The following is an 18,000-nucleotide window of genomic DNA, read 5'->3' as shown; positions in this document are numbered from 1 at the left end:
TCAATACTACATCTGTTTTTCCATAGAAAAAAGTGTTTCGTGTGATGTTTTCTTTCACCGTACTAGCGATTGTTAAAAGCTCACATAGAAAGAAAGTCGAGTGATGCACAGCTGGGGTTCGAACCTACGATCTCAGGGATGAGCGTTACACGCTGAATCCACTTCGCCAACGGTGCTCACAAAAAAGTAGAAGTAATAAAGTTGCTCTTTTATAGAAGGTACGACTGTGTTGCATACAAATTACGTTATTCAACCAATTTGTTTAAGCAAAATCTCAAGGTTAGCGGTGAATGCAGAAAAAATTCATAATTAGTTCCTCATTAGTATAAATATGCTGAGTCGCCGTTATTCAGGGTTGCCGCTTGAATAATGCAAGAGGTGACCTAAGCTCAGGGCTGCCTCTAATTATTAAAATACGAGCTGATGCGCACGATTTCCGCATAATTGGGATAAACTTGTGACCGATGCAATATGCCCTACATACACCCCACATATTTTTGTCTCTGTTTTGTTGATCTTTTACAAGGAAGACTATTTGTGCCAGTATTATATGCTTGACAGTAACATAACTTTTATAAAAAGCGCTAAAATCATGACTGGATTTTTACCCTGGACAGTTTCCCGGCAATGCCGTTAATTAACACTCATATCTTTTGCCAAGTCCGTGTTCCAACGAATGACTTAACCAGGGCTTGGGTAGACAAAAGGTAATATTTAATTTCCGGTAGTAGTGTTATTCAAAGTTTACACGCCATATGCGTTACCTATTGTGCCAATGCCAGTTACAAATAAGACATCTTGAATTTTCGAAGTGAAACTTCTGTATCGGCGTTGTAAAAAAAAAGTCACATTTTTCGGTTACGCGTCACACTATTCCGTTACGCGTCACATTTTTACCATGGTTGATTCGAAGCTATTAATAAGGAAAATATATAACAACTATAACAATGATAGTAATAATTCTATTTCAATTATTGAAATTCTGTAATAATCTTAGTATTAATAAGGTAAAATGAAATAATTGTATTATTTGTTTTAATTTCTATGATAATAAAAGCCTTTTTAAACTTTATTTAACCAATTTCGGTAAAGTTGCATTTTCCGAATTCTTTTCTTTTAGAAAGGTCAGATAAGGTCATAAAGAAGTTTTACTTCTTACTGTACTATACTCGCACACATTTTTTTAGCTAACGACTAACGTGTTTGACGACTATCCAGCGCTGAAAAATGTAAGTGTGCAAAATACTTAAAAATAACAAGCTGCAAACACTTAGTCGCGTAAAATTATTTGTCGTAGCAACAATGTTATAAGGCTCAATAAAATTTTATGGAAAATGTACAAAATATAAAATAAATCTCAGGGCATTAGTTTTAGAATAAGTTTCCGTTTAAAATACTATATAATATAATATAGTCTGCCTATTTTTTTAATAGTTTACGAAGTTAATTTAAATTACGAATTTTCGCATGTTAAAACACTTCTAAGAGGTGCGCGATTTTTATTAACCAGTTTTGGAATATCCATACCTTCCAGAACAAAGATATTTTAGAGATCTCGAATAGAAATGCGAGACCTGCAAAAAATATTAATTTGACTGTTAACTTACAAAGAGGTTACATTCAAATATATAATAATAACTATAAAACGGTGACACATCCGTTAAATTGCGGTAAAAAGTGTATATTTATTTATTTTTATTAATAAAATAATATTTAAGAATTTTTGATTTGTTAATGGTCTGGTAGTAGATGTCAAACTAGTTTATTTATGACTGATTTCTAGATATATAGTTTTAAATTGTGTGTCATTTTATCAGAATTTGAATTGTATTTGTTTAACATTAAAGTTTTGTTTATATTAATAAAAAACGAGACAAGGAGACTTTTTCAAACAAGTCGAAAGAGAAAGGCTCGAAAAACAAAAACATGTTTTTCTGGAAAACCCGTGTAAAATTGTCTGACTCTATTGTCTATTCCTAAACCTTACGTTGCTATAGTCTATATAAAGTTCTATACTCTACGTTCCGCATCAATAGACAACAGCGTTGCAAAGTATTTCAAAAGCTCTACACATAGTCTTTTTATGTCTCTATTAATGTTTTACATTTAAATTCACTTTTTTAAGAGATACTTGACATAGTGATCTGACGTTTGATTTTAAAATTAATTCCAAAGACATTTAATTCTGGATGGAGGGAGTTTCTCGTCTCGAAGGAACGATTATCGAAGGAATATAAAAAAAGATTCTTCGTCTAAACATTCACACCTCTCGCTCTTCCACTTTGGCGACAATTGCCTCACTATGGAAAAAATATTGTGTCCGTGTAAACAGAATTTCAAAAGCAATAATCGTATAAATAATCGAGGTTTTCGGCCAGTTGCACCATACCATAGAGCAGCATGAGGGTTTTCATTATATCTGTTCTTCTAAGACAATAATTAATTAAATGGAAACGGAAAAAAATGTTGAGTTATTTTCATTTATCGTGTTCCACAAACACTCGTAACTTCTATAAATTCAATTGCCGATGCCATTCATATGCCGATAATGTTAAGTTCATTGAACAGCGCCAAATTTAAAGGATCTTTGTGTCATTTTTGATATATATCCAAATAATCACTAAACTCGAATGAAACATGTGGTAATCAAAACGGTTCCACCGGTGTGTACGATACTCGTATGAAGATAAAAAAATGACAGAAATCTTAGAAATATTTTGTTGCCAGTCCTCTCGTAAGTTTTCGTAACAGGAGAAAACAAGATAAGAATCCATTTCATGTACATATAAGAACCCTTACCACACCTGTTTACATAGCTTAGTTTGGACCTGTAGAGCTAAAGCCGGTTTAAATACCGGCGATGGAGAGAGTTGTTCGGATTAATGCCTGCAGCTGAGTATCATCATCGGATGCAACGAAAGAAAATACAGAATATGAAATTTTACCCGCATCACCATGTTTCCGTTTCATAACTGAGCAATTTTTACCACCTACCACTGATATGTGGAACCAGCTATCCACGTAAGTATTTCGGAACCAATTCGACATAGAGTCCTTTAAGAAAAGAGCGTTCCAATTTATAGAGGGCCGTTCCTGAACCCTTTCGATTAAGTGTCCATGAACAGTATTACAACATCAGACGAGCCTCCTCCCCTTTCCCCTGTTCTATGAAATGGAATCTCGCCGGAAATTATTAAAGGTGGACATAACACGTACTGCAAAACCACAACATTCATTTTACCCAGTGTAGTGAATACCTGGAACTTCGTTATTACCGTAACATGACTTTTAGCTTATATCGGCAAGGTGATCCTTACATAACTTTCAACGAGTATATTTGTATATAGTAGTATTGTACTATACCAACTAATCGTACAGAAAGCCGACAAATTCTCTGGTTATCTTTATGCCACGATTGTTCTAGACAAACAAATCACAAATCTGCAGAATTCAATTGTTAAATATTAGTTAGAAAAAGCTTTTTTTACTTCACGCCACTACTATCAAACCATACTTACAGCTCTCCATTTGTAGTTTACATTCTTGAGTATCGTGAGGATAGATGAGGAAGTTCATAGCACAGGACAACTTCAGCGTCAGCTTCACCATGTACAAAATGCTTTTATCTTTATAAAGCCAGACATAGTGGTTTGGTATGGTCATAGTCTGGAAGGTGACAGACTTCGCGTTCTTGAAGAAGGAGTCTGGTCGCCACATGTGCTTCAGCCAGTCCACTTCTAAAAGCCTGTACAACAATTAATTAACCGATACCTATAAATAAACGTTTAAATTCCTTTGGTCCGTTAAGTAGCTATGTTAGCAGGAACAGGTTTAGAGGTCCGGAGTTCTCGGGGCAACAAAGGAGTGAAAGCCCCTGGCCCCAATTACTTTCCAAATAAAATAAAGAATTTATTTCAGTCGAGTTTTTCAATCAGTAATTTATTGTGAAACCAAGTAGATTCTTTTAATATTAAACAAACGTATAAAAATATATCAAAATAAAAGTTGTTTACTAGTCGGAATTTAAAACAATTCTTTCTGAAATCTCTATTGGGACCCCACAAAAGAAGCCCTTGGTTGTCCTCCCCTAAATCTGGCCCTGGTTAGAAGCTATCATTCGTTCATTTAGACTGAAAAACCTTATTACGAACTTTCCTTATTAATTCTAGGCTCTTTTTTTTTGGGCCATGATTTGGAATGATAAGGACAAAAGAAGGAGCTAAGTAATCTCTTAATAGGAATAAAAATTAAATTTACCGCTCGTATGGTGACGGAAAAACATCGTGAAGAAACCGACGTTAGACCCAAAAGTGGACGGTGTTTGTTAGGCACAAAAGACTGATAACTTGTACTTGCCAATTACAAAAAAAAACTTGTGTGTAATTAGGTACACGCGTTAGGAGTTATACTTCTTTGGCGTAACAAGATTAAAATCTTATTTTTTGCCTTATTCTACATTTGTAGAAAAGCGACACTATCAATAGAAAAAATTTACTCTCATAATTAATCCCTAACGCACCAAAAGAAGTATAACTTCAAAAAATCATGGCGAAACATATATATGTAAGGCAAGGCTAGGTTTTAGCGTGGTCTTCTAGATAAAAAAAAAAACGGTGGCGTTACAACCTAGGTCTAGGCCTCAGATCTCTGTATCTGTTTCATGATCATTTGTTAATCCAATAGGCAAATAGGTGATCAGCCACCTGTGCCTGACATACCGTCGACTTTTTGAGTTTAAGGCAAGCAAGGTTACCTCAGGATATTTTCCTTCAGCCTTCAAGCGATTGTTCAGTGCTCACACAGAAAGAAAGTGCATTGTTGCACAGCCGGGAATCGAACATACGACGTCAGGGTTAAAAGTCGCACGTTGATGCTAGGCCATCACTGCCTATGATGGGATGGCAGGGGGGTTTACTGCCAATTTTGTAAATAGCTTAATTGTATTTTATTTTAGTTTTATGTTACTTTTAGTTTAGAATTTGGCCAAGTATAAATAAATAAATATCATACCTATATTCCGTTGTCATGTTTTCAGGTAGTCTAAGACGAAAGTCCTTCCAAGTTTGGGCAAAAAATATATCAGCCGCATATGTCTGAAACACAATATTTACAAATAGTATTACCTATCTTTAGAAAACTGATGGTTTTTCTTACAATACTCTAGAAAGTGATATTTGGAAATAAATATAGTCTTAGTAACTCAATAATACAATTATTAATTGTGTATAAATGTTGAAATAGAAGTGAGTTTATTTGTTACCATTATTTAGTTTATCTTTAGAGCTACGAAGGCAGTTGTAGGAGAGGACATCCAGGAGAAAGAAACGTGGAAACAAAAGCTGATAGGCGAAATAGTTAAAGTTTCGGGGGAGAAATGGATGGAGGACGCTAAGAGCAGATACAAATGGAATGTTCAGGGAAGAGGCCCAAAAGGTATCCAAACTGCAGAACACGACGAGAAAATAACATTAAATAACGTAGATTAAGAGTATAATAACAAAATTAACTATAAATCTTTAGTTGAAATATTTGTGGATACGTGTGCACCATGTATCTACATAATTTAGTTATCTGCTGCTTTGTTTTTTATAACACTATGCGCCTATTTTTTTAGTATAGTAGCTTTATATTCTAGGTATTCTAGGTATTCTAGGTATGGTCTTCACATGTAAGTATCAAATCAATGTATATGTCACCGTAAATTTGTAAATACCGTTAGGTTGTAATCTATTTCGCGAGATTGTGAACTGTCGAAAGATTTTGAACCTTCGTTCGTTCGATTGTGAACGTACCGTTTCAAAATTTGATTGTTCCACTTCGATAGATTAATCAGCCGAATAATAATAGGTTAAATTTTTAGAAGTACGTTGAGGTTCACAATCTCACAGTCTCTCCAATACTGTTTTTACAATATTTTGAAAAAGTATGTTGTTGCTTGATCAGTGATCATATTAAATTAACTTTGGGCACCTAGAGTCATACTTTTAACTTGTAATGCAGACTTGCAAAAATACCTTTTTAATAGGCCTTATTGAAATAAATAATTTGACTTTGAACATCCATTTGAAATGTTATATTTAACTTCGAATTAAAGTGGCTTTATTAGGATACGATTCTACAAATAAAAATACAGTTTACTCAAAAAAAGCCCAGTCATATAACCACTATTTAATCCTTGACTTGTTTAAGCTATCGTGGAATATACTTACTATATTAATTCAAATTCGGTATTAAGAATGTCCATAGCGCTAAATCACCTGCATGACCACACTCCACATTCACACTCTCATTTACTCACTTTCACACCATCACAGCACAGCCGATTTAGGTATTACGTATTAAATCTATTTTTCTTTTGTAAATATCAATAATATATAATTATAATCAAAATTAATAATCAAAATATATAATTATTTATACTAAACAAATAATTAATAGAAAATTAAAACAAATTTAAAAAGTTTGGTCCCTGTGGCACCTGTGTACCTTTGATGCTAGCATTTCCTAGCTGTATTGGGCTTCATGAGGAAAGCACCAGCTCTGAGGTTACCGTTACAGATGCCAACTTAAATCTTTAAATTTTACTCCACACGAAACTACCTTTTGGAAGTGGCAACTAGTATCATTTTTATTTTTTATTTAACGTTCAAAAGTGCCATTTTAGGTGGTCTAATTGGAAACAATGATTTGACTTTTTAATTAGCGCCAGGGCACATTAACCCCACGACCCAAGAGTAAGAGCTTTGTTGTGTATAATTTATGTTATCTGTATTACAAAACAAAATATTTAGTAACAATTTGTAATATTTATTTTATTATATTTTTTCAGTATAATTGTCTGTCGATTTGCCACTCGTAGAGATCAGCCGTCCGTGCTTACCAATCCGAAACAATGTTTTGTCGAGACTCAAACACAAGGCCTCCTAGTTACCCGTTATACAGGCATGGTAACTGACAATATATGTTTGTCAGAATTAAATAAGGATTTGAAATACAGTGTAAACTATGTGTAACGTTCCTCGTTTTAACTACAAACCCCCGAAAGCGTCGAATTCAGTAGGCTTTGGTTGGTTTAGCTTGTCTTCCATAAAATGATACACTCTTAGCATTACACCCTTTAATAACAAATTATATACTTATAATGTACATTTTAAGTAGCCAAAATTAGTTAAAATTGCGGATGTGTATACGTTATTATTGTCCTAGCTTAATAAATTCGACTGTTGGTTTGACTGTTGGCTTAGAAATTGGGATTGCTTGCACGAGCTTTATCACGAAGATCCCTCAATATCACAAGATTTAAAATATGTATGAATAAGTAAAAGAATACAACATAATTACTGGAGCAGCAGAAGACGTGAAACGAAAATAACAGACTATAGGCAATAGCGTTCAAATTAGAATTGTTTTTTTTATGTAATTACTAACGCTAGTCTCAATTAAACATTTCTTTTTATAAATACAGATTTTACTTCTTTCCATTTACGACAACTCTTTGACGGCCATTAAATATACATGTCAGAGTGAATCTAGAAGTATATTTAGTTTCTCATGTAAATAAAATATATTTTTGTAGTGAGAAATAAAGTTCTTTAAACAAACACTTTGTAACGTCAAAATATGCGCAGTACGTTGAGTGTCGTTATATAGCGTTTACACTGTATAACGAAAAATATCACATCCATTTATTAATATTTCCACAAAATTTCTCACAAAATTTGCACTTGGCATACGCCTTGTATAACATTTAAAAACATTTTGCAACTAAATGGGTTTATAGGTTAACTGGGTGCTTTTAAAAAAAGCCACTCAAAAGCGCTTTAGAAAAAACCTGTATTTACATTAAATATTTGGTTGAATGCTTCATTTCGTGGCATTTAATGTTTCATTCATACAAACCTATGGTGAAATTGATCAATGTCGTTTAAGAGTCTTAGTTCTACAAAAAATGTTCCAATTATAAGACAATAGTGACTGACGCCATTGTAACGGACATTTGTTTTCCGTTAGCTTTGAAAACTCGAGTAAAGGCATTAATTATTACAGCTAGCAGACAGGACAAGAGCTGATATTCTCACAACTGTTTTTGATACGTTGATATTGGGGATTTTTTAAAGTCTGTAGCGACAACTTTAATCTTCAGCTGCACTCAGAACAATGACATTCCCTGAATCTCGTTAGCAATGTTATTCTGAGCATTAAGTATATAAAGTGGATCCCTGGCCCCTGTACAATCTAGTGTATATAAATTATTTAATATTTTTTGACAATCTTCGCTAATGCATGATTGAATTGATGAACTTCTACCCACAACCACTATAGTGCTAAATGAGGGTATTTATTTGATTCAAATTGCTAAGTTGTATATAATATATAATGAAGTATGATTTGTAATTCAGAGTACATAAATAAAACATATATGTTATAATTGGATCTGTAATTTTTCGGATTACAAGGTACTTGTAAAAAAATCGGATTCTAGGGGGTCTTAGCATTTTTTGTCGGATTACTGACGTTCGACTGTATATTACATCTCGACCATATCCGATGGGGCCTTAGGTCAGTCAGTTGATCGAATGGCAAGGATCCTCCCTTTTGGGGCAAGATAACATCCATCTTCCACACATTACTAACAGCATTGAATCATTAAAAAAAATTGTAGGTTTATTTTATAGTAAGGCTAAAAATATAAACAAGATAGCTTCAAGGTAGCCTCGGTTAGGCGCAATTTTATTTAAATTGAAGTTAATTTGAGTGGTTAAACCATACATAGACTCTATTATAGATAAGAGGCTGTATGGCCGAAAGATGTATGTATCAAAACGACAATTCAACGACCCTTTTTGCCCCAGTAGAATGCGAGGGCAACCCTTGAGCCTCTCTAATGCGATCTTGTAGGAACTAGGCCAGAATTCTCACCCAGTCTCTGAATAGCATACATCAAGTCAAGCAAAAAAAGTTTCCTATTATACTAGCCTATATTATTTTACGATTTATACAAATTGAATATAAATTCTCAAAGATTGGTCCCAACTTGGTTGGATGGTTTGCCAGCTGTATTGGTACAAAAATAGATAAATTTATTATTTCTTATTTCAGAAATAATTTGTCTATAATGTTACTATTTTAATACACACTTCCTGTCCATGTGCCTATTAATACCGCATGTCGGTTAACGAAGACATTGTCAGGAAACCGACCCAAAAAGTTGACGTCGTGTGTCACTGTGAGAAGCTTATCACCCTTGTCTAATAAAGAAAGCAATTGATCCCAAAACAGATACAAAAGTCTGAGGCATAAAAAAGTATGTAACCGAACACTACTTAAGTTACATTTATATTTTAGTTAATAATTAGAAGTGCAAACCAAATGTCATCAACCATCGGACACTTGAAGCCAAAATGAGATCTAGTTTTTAACAAACTCGTTATTGTAATTTATTATTCTCGTTTCCGATACTGTAATATAACAATAACATAAGCATCACATAGATTTAAGAACTCTTGAGTAAGCCAAGTTAGTTTTTGTTAGAGTCGAAACCCCATAACCCCTAATTTTATCTATGGTTTAATCTGATGTTTGAAACAATTAAAACGAGTTGTTATCCAACTTAAAACAGTTTTTCATTTAACATACAACAACCGCCATCAACACTGGTTTTATTTATATATTAACACTTCGTTACATTTATTATATTACAATATATAAAAAAACTGAACATAATTAAATCAAAAGGAGGGCAACTTTTTGGCTTTCGAGCGATCTATTCCAGGTAACCAGGTTTTATTTAATATTTACACTTTTTGACCACTACGAAATGTAATTATTCTCCGGATGACAGTTTAAGTTAAAGAGCCTTTAATCTGTCACCCGAACAAACTTGCTCGCCAACTCACGATAGAACAGTATATGAGAGCTAGAAGACTGGTAGTTAGGCAGTAGATACTTCCAATGGGAAACCACTCTACATGACAGCACCACAACACAGATCCGCTCTTAGCCTTTGAAAGATTGCAATTACGTGCAGAATAAAGAAAAATTCTTGAAATTCTGTTTTTACTTAACTGCTAGTCAGTCTAGTATCTTTTCTATTTCATACTTTGATATACATAATAATTATTAATGAAAAGTGTAATAATGATTAGCTGTTAAATTCCCTAAGCACATAGCTGTATTTAGTTTGCGTTGAGCTGCCCTAGTTCTACTGTTACTTGTCAGCTCCATTTTATAATCTAGATAATAAAACATGGGTATGTTCTATATGGAAAACGTTACTGCCTACAGATCTAATTAATTCATGAATGGCCTAAGAATTATTTTACCTTTTACTTTAAAACACAAAATTTAGATATTGATTAGGTTGTAAGTAGACGACGATTTTGTCTTAAAAGACCGATTGAAAATCATTCAAAATTTGTGGTTTTGATTATTATGAAAATTTATATGTTTATTTACTGAACATTGTTTATCACTTAAGTGCTATCTAGCGGGACTATGTGAACGTATAAACCCAAAAAAGTTACAAAAAAAGTATTTCCATTTTGTGCATAATTAACAAACAAAAAAACAATGAACGATTTTGTCTATTTTATTATTAAAAATGGGATAGTTGATAAAGTTGACAGCAAGCTTAAAACCACATTAACGACCAAACGTTGACTTCGAAACTTTTTTTAAAGTTAATACGATCCGTAGTTTATTTGTATAGGAAATTATAACAAGTTATTAACATATAAATATTACACATAGTAGCAATAATTGGTCGAGGATTTAACATATGACTGCAAATCTGTCTCGTATACAAATTCAGGGACAAAAATGAACAATACGCCGCTCAGACAAGCACGTGACGCTGTCGTAATAGCTTCTATATTTTCACGTAAAGAGAAATACAGCAGTTCTTTTTGAAAATTATACTAACCATGGAATTCTCGTCGATAGAGTCAAGTCCCATCACGGTGACGTGGAAGTTCACGATGGTTGGCTGGTCATCCTTCTTTGGGGGTCTCATTTTGTCATATAGTCTTGGGTCATCAGGCAGCAGGTCTTGGAAGGAGAGCAGCGTGGATCTGTTAAAAAAAGATAATTTCATTTTTATATAGCGCTGTAAATTAGTCAGGGAGATAAATTATTGTTTTTTTTTAAGTAATAGCAGGAAAACGGGCAAGAGGCTCACCTGATGTTAAGCGATACCGCCGCCCATGGACACTCACATTGCCAGAAGGCTCGCAAGTGCGTTGCCGGCCTTTCAAGAGTTAGTACGCTATTTTCTTGAAGGACCCTAAGTCGAATTAGTTCGGAAATACTTCAGTGGGCAGCTGGTTCCACATAGTGAAGTAAACGAAGACAGCGGTACTTCGCTTCGGGCTATCGTTTGCAACTCAATAAAGCGCAAATTGGCCGCACATACAAGTACTGTTCACACTTCTGAGCAGGAGCTCCCCATCACCAGCTCCACCACTTAACCGTATCAACGTAGAGTGACACGAATCGTCGACTAGCGCTTTCCGGCTCGATCCCTTAGCGTTGCGTAGAGGTGTGGGCTCTGTCTGGCTGTGGCGTGCGTCTTTTACCGTATGGTACAATGTATAGTGTTCAAAAGAATTGTTCTGGTAACTTGCAGCGGGGTTTTGGGGCAGAATAAAAAATCCACCCATATCACCTCGATGCCCAATTCCACAACTGAGAATTTTTAAGGCATTTTTTGTTATCATAATCATAAGCCCACTGAAAATTTCAGGAGCTTTCGGATAGTATTAGTTTCATGGGCAGTGATTTAACTTAACATCAGGTGAGTATACGAAGACATGATGGTAACAAAAGAGACTCGTGGAGTGAATGGCGAAAATCCAAAGAAGTGTATCTCCAGACTATCGCGCGTACAAATTAACTATTCTCGGAGTGTATGGATGCACTAAAACTCAATAGAATATTTCAAGGCAAGAGTATGTTAATGAACATATATGTACCCGTTCATATAATAAAAAAATAATGCTAATTACATTGTTTATTAATTTAATTACAATACTTTATTACTTTAAAAGGTTGTATGTAATAAAAAGTTCCCACGTGACGTTATAGAAACGTATTGCTTTCATTTACCAATTTAATCGTTTACAATTTCATTTTGCCTGAAGAAAAGCCCCCAAATAAAACAACACATCTAACATACAAAATTTCAAAATACAAACATTTGTATTGATTTCTATAAATATTGAACGTTCAATGAACTTTAAAATTGTTGAAGATGGTTTTGCAGCGCGTTGTTGTATTGTGCTAATATAATTCGTGGTTCTTTATAGCTTATAGGGGACAAACGAGGAGACCATAGACACCCATTATAGTTGATGGTTTCGTTACTAGTGTATCTATGTTATGATATATTTTCTTTTTATACAGTCTGTTTCGGGAGACTTAAAATTTCTTTCCGGAATTTGAACTACATGTAACAGTTAAGCCGTAGCGAAAAAATATGTCGAAGGTTTTAATTAAATTTTAAACTCCATTGTCAACTTTTAACAACAGTTAAGTACATTTAACTAGTATCAAACTGAGTTTATAAGCTTATATTAGCGGATAAAAGCCAGTTATATTTTACATTATAAAAATAATTGATATACTGACATGTTGTTATTAATGGCTATGTTAGAACGGTCTAGCATTCGAACCCCGGATAATGGAATTTATACGAGTTCAAGGAGGTTATCTGTTTATGTATTTAGGCTTCCAAGGATGTGTTAAAGATGTCGGCATGGTTTGGCCACGAATTTCTCGTACACAAAAGTCGTGAGTTATATATAGGTATGAGAATAATCTTTCATCAAAATCAGTTTTTAATAGTTTTTATACATTTCCTGCAGTATATTGGTGCAAACGTAATTAACGGATTTGAAGTCGGTTTAATTTAGCCGAAAGCACCCAAAATCGTGTAAAGCATCTAGCATTATATAACAGGAAGGCAAACAGGCAGGGCGCTCGCCTGATGTTAACTCGTACTATCGCCCATGGATCCATATCGTCAGATCGCAAGTATTTTACCAGCCTTTAAATTTTCACATGAGTCTAATAAAAACTTTGCGTTAGATAGAATCTGAAATCTGAGTGTAAAAATCAGAGGATGTCAGATATGATTTTGACAAACATTTGCGACAACTCTCACGCCGAATTTTACCCCAACGTTGGATCTGATTTGCTTAAAAAACCCAATACTGCATTATTTTTTTCAAATATACCTAGGTAACACTGAAAATGTTTAGAACTGGCCAATTAGAAAAATGAAATATATATTAGAATAATGAAAGCTTTTTTTAATTTTAATTTAAGAACTCTTTGGTAACCTAATGTAGTATATTGCATTCATTTGTCATAATATGTTTTTGTGAATTGGCGGCAAATCTAAAACTCTTTTTACACGTGAAAATGAATCTAACGCGATAAATCTTTCGGTCAATGATTTATCATGACTTTCGTTGTGGGCTTACTCAACAACAAAGCTACGATAGACTGCGATTAGCATTTCTTAATGAAGCCCCATCTCGTGCCACTATTTACAATTGGTTTCACGAGTTTAATCGTGGCCGTAGCAATCTCAATGATGATCCGCGTGAGGGACGTCCTTTAACAGCGACTACTGATGATAACATCAGTGCTGTGCGACGCATGATTGAGGAAGATAAGAGAGTGACCTATGAGCAGATACGGGCAAGCCTGGGCATTGGTATGAGTCAAGTTAAAAAAATATTACACGAACATTTTGTACCAGATTCCCTATATTTACCGACCACCTAGGTGACTAAGGAAAATGTAAATTTTACAGGCTCTTACAGCAAACATAACATCACAGGAGAAAAATAGTAAAGATTAAATAAAAAGTGATTTCAAGAAGAGGAACAGTGAGGAACTACATTACTATTAAAAAAATATATAATAATTTGACTGTTAGATCTGTAATCTGATATTACTAGTAGTATGTTTGTTCCACTAAAATATTCAAATTTGTCTTTATTTATTGAATTAAGCATTATAGAGACACATATTACAACCCGTAGGACCCGTAGCGTTCAACCCAATAACATATAATTATAATATAGCATTGTGTTCCGTACCCGGGTAATATATACCCACCAGTCGTGTCTTCTACGATACATTAATGAATGCATTACAACTTCACAGGATGTGTTCTACTTTTGATTCTACTACTAATATCGATCTTTTTTCGCACTCCTCAACTGCTTCATTTAAGAATAGGTTAAAACAACTATTCGAGTAGTAAACCTTGTAACTTTCTTCTTATTTTGGCTACTAGTATATCTGTCGTTCTATCTATAAACTTTGTATTGTCTACTTAAATATTTTGTTTTGCTTTATATCCTCTTTTTTATCAGTGAAACTTTTTGTGGATATATCCAATGCTTTAATTCTTGTTTATATTTCTTTTCTGACTTCTACTTTTAGAGATGTATCTGTTTGTTTCCCAAATGAATAAATAAATAAATTCAAATATTTTTATTTATCAACGGCATGCGAGAAGAGAACGCCTCAACGTTTTGTTACAATAAATCAAATAGAATAGACATTCAGGCGAATTTAAATGGTCACGTGACCAAGCGTAAACTAATGTCTATGGAATTATATGTTGCGTAATCCCAACGATTTCAAAGAACTACATCGAATTATATTGCATGTGCAAACAATTCCTTCGGCGACTTAGTTGTTTTATATTTAATGCCAGGGCCAGATTTAGAAGTCTAGAGGCCTCGGGGCAACAAAGCAGCGCAGTCTATTCTGCCATCAAATTATTTTCCAAATAAAATGAGCATGAGCAATTTTTTGAGTCGAGTTTTTTAATCAGAAACTAATCGTCGAAAATATTACTAGTCGGAATTGATTTTTTTTCCGACATCTCTATTGTGGGACTTGCCCGAGGCCCCGGTTGCCCTCCCCTAAATACGGACCTGTTTAATTCTTGGTTTAAACATCAGTAGTGATATACTTTAGGCCGCCATATATTTTTATATAAAAATTAATTTAGACAACGTAATGATTAATTATGCATATATCGAATTATATACGTTTTTATACATATTCAGCTATTACCAATATATTAACGTTTTATAAATCTAATTCTTTTAATAGAAGGAAAATTACTTGAACTTCATTAAATCGCTGCTTACAAAACTTATGCGCCTGAAATAAATTAAAAGCAATTCTATATTAAACGTATTGACAATTAAATTCATGTAGGAGTGTGCCATCTCTATGGCTTAGTGGTTCACAGAGTAAAGGTACACACAACCGGTAAGGCCTGGCTTCGATTATTGACCAAAAGTTTTGGCATAATATCGGCGTTTACATGCGCTGAAACCTGATATTTAAGTAATACGTAGTTATAGGATAAAGATTACATAGTTCACTTTAAATATTCGTGAAATTATCGAGTTTTAGTCTAATAATAGTGGTGATATACTCAAATTTTTGTAAGTCTAACCCGCCTTTTGTGAATCAAAGATTTTTGTCAAAATATTGGGTCATAATCTAAGTAAACTATAGTATAACTTACTGTGCGTAACATAAATCACCAGCCCCCAGCCACAGCCGAAGCAAAGCAGTAGCTAACCACAGATACCTTTCGGCCGCCATTTTAATGTTAACTATAAATACATTTTAATAATTTATATAATAGTCTTCCTACTAATTTTTAATTTCACTTATTTCATTAGTTTAGCATGTGTATCGTGAATTTTAAATTTCTATACATGAATTACGATAAACGCGTTGGAAAGTTCGTAACTTTTTTGAGTTCTGATTGACGACGAGCGGACGAGCGAACTAAAGGCGGTAAAAATTCATTTTTGTATGAATATTCCGCGCATGCGTTTTTTAATAAGCAGGTATTTTTATCTATTTTTATACTGATACTCTTGTGGGTTATATCTTGCGTAATATATATCCTGGGTTAGATTATATTTTTGTATTTTATTTAAGGAACAATGTAAATCAATATTTCATATTAATAGATCATGATGGATGATGTCAACAAATGCAATTTTTTTTCTACAACCAAAATAATTTATATGTTTTCCTGGTTAATTGTAAAAAAATCTATATGTGAAGATTTCTGTATTGTGCCGTTAATCTTCTTAATATATAAATATTTTTTTAATTTTAATGAAACACCTTTTTTGTTTAATTACAATGTTTTGACTTAAGCGATTTTGCCGGCCCGGGCCATACTTACTTTATTTGTTTTCACGATTAAAAGTATATTTTTTTATAATACATGTGTCTTTACTAAGACATCATCTAGCCTATCTATATTCTTAGTCTTAAAGAAGTGATTTAAGTCTAACTTATTTACTGATAAGGATATAATATAGCATAGGATATAATATATATGTCCAATAACACTACCAACAGTCTCTACTAATGGGAATACTCTATGTTCTTGTGTTCTATTTTTTCACTTACACTAATTAGTACTTAACGTGCACTAATTCATATGTTTTGTCCTTTTCAGTCTCACTAGCCCCGTTGTGACACCAGAAGTTGACATTCACATGGTGGTGGATCGTATGTTCGTGGGCTCCAGCAGTCTTTTTTATAATGCGGCGTCGTCCTCTACATTAATCCCGAAGGAGATTGGATGGAATTAAAAATACACTCTTAATTTAGTTGGTCCAAGTTAAAAGTTATTTATAATGGTGCTAATTATAAAAAATTCTTATTGCGTCGCGTTGCGGCTAGCTTGCAGTCACTTGAGGCGACTCTTGCTTGTCACTCAGGCACGTTTCAAACCACTTTTGTATTGATTCTCAACCAATTTGGCTTTCATCTCAACCTTTAAGCGTACCTTTGTTTTGACTGATTCGAAATAAAGGGTGTTATTTTGATATTTAGTCGAATCTCGATTTGAAACTCAAGGGACTACCACGAGGTGGGACTTAAGTATATGAGTTTGATCAAAATTCGTGATTTTTTATTTCTATACCATTATTATGTGTTAACAATTCAATTATTGTCTGTAAAGAAGTCTGTGTGGGCCTAGCTATCCGGAAGCTATATCCGCTGCGTATGCGCTGGTTCGGCTGTCGCGTGTCAGTGTAAAAAAAAAGGAATCCAATAATCGATAAGACTAAAACTAGCACTTACCATCAACGCGTATCTCACTCCAAACACTGCATCCTTCAATCAAGAATCAAAAAAAAGTAAATGCTATACGGTTTGCGGTATATATTTAGTGCGCACGCGACAGCGGTTAAAATTTAACTCCCTTGCGCCATTACGTGGGTCAAAGTCAAATCGACAATTGTCATCCTTCTTTGATTGACACAGATTTAGCGCGAACAGAGTCTGTAATCTATTTTCTGTTTGTCATTGTCCAAAGATTTATTTTTAATTAATGACAGGACTGTGCGTGATAAATACTTAAAGGTTGCTATATCAAAACTTTGCTTAACTTTACTGTTTGTTAATAAATTTGGAGATTGCTTTTAAAGTCGAATTCAAATCTTTATTGCATTCCATATATTCATACCTTACAGGTGACACGTTATGTGTTCTGTTGGGGACGGGAGAGTGACGGGAGAGTGACGTGTCATTCGCGTGATTGATAAATTAGTTGACGTTTGTGTAACGCGCTGTGTACGATGCACAAACTTCTCCACTCCCTTGTTTGCTCAAGAAGTTTGCCGGTATCTATACGCCGTTTTTTTCTCTCGGCCTACGCCTTCTGTCTTCTTATGGGATGTCTGATCTGTATCTGATATTCCATAACAAACACATTCTTGTTAAAACTTTGTTACAAAAACGACCTTGGTTAACAGCAATGTTGAGAGAGGATGTTGCTTTATTATACTTGATTCTATTCTTATACATTTTTATTGTTATAAGTTATTTATTCTATTTTCTTAGGCTTCACGTTGTGACAATTTAGTTTACTCACTGTAATTAGGTTTTAGTTTGATAGAAAGAGCAGTGATAAAAATGAAATGTTTCTCTGCC

The 18,000-nt window shown here is 33.9% G+C and overlaps 1 protein-coding gene across 2 annotated transcripts in view; it reads right to left on the bottom strand.

The window, feature by feature from the left end:
- LOC123711412 (glycine receptor subunit alpha-2-like) overlaps positions 1 to 17,225 on the bottom strand; it is a 31,020-nt gene extending 13,795 nt beyond the window's left edge. Inside the window, exons 1-4 of one of the 2 annotated variants that reach the window (XM_045663990.1) lie at positions 17,149 to 17,225; positions 10,922 to 11,069; positions 5,011 to 5,093; positions 3,519 to 3,745 (exon numbers count right to left, since the gene is read on the bottom strand). In XM_045663990.1, coding sequence (XP_045519946.1) covers positions 3,519 to 3,745; positions 5,011 to 5,093; positions 10,922 to 11,011 — 400 coding nt within the window. In that variant the 5' untranslated portion in view covers positions 11,012 to 11,069; positions 17,149 to 17,225. Of the gene's footprint in view, positions 1 to 3,518; positions 3,746 to 5,010; positions 5,094 to 10,921; positions 11,070 to 15,559; positions 15,806 to 17,148 lie in introns of those variants that run through there. The other variant, XM_045663989.1, reaches the window with a different exon arrangement.
- Positions 17,226 to 18,000: the final 775 nt, after the last annotated feature.

This window comes from Pieris brassicae, chromosome 6 (assembly GCF_905147105.1).
Source record: "Pieris brassicae chromosome 6, ilPieBrab1.1, whole genome shotgun sequence".
Classification (NCBI taxonomy): Eukaryota; Metazoa; Arthropoda; class Insecta; order Lepidoptera; family Pieridae; genus Pieris; species Pieris brassicae.
This window is presented reverse-complemented; position numbering and strand designations above follow the sequence as displayed.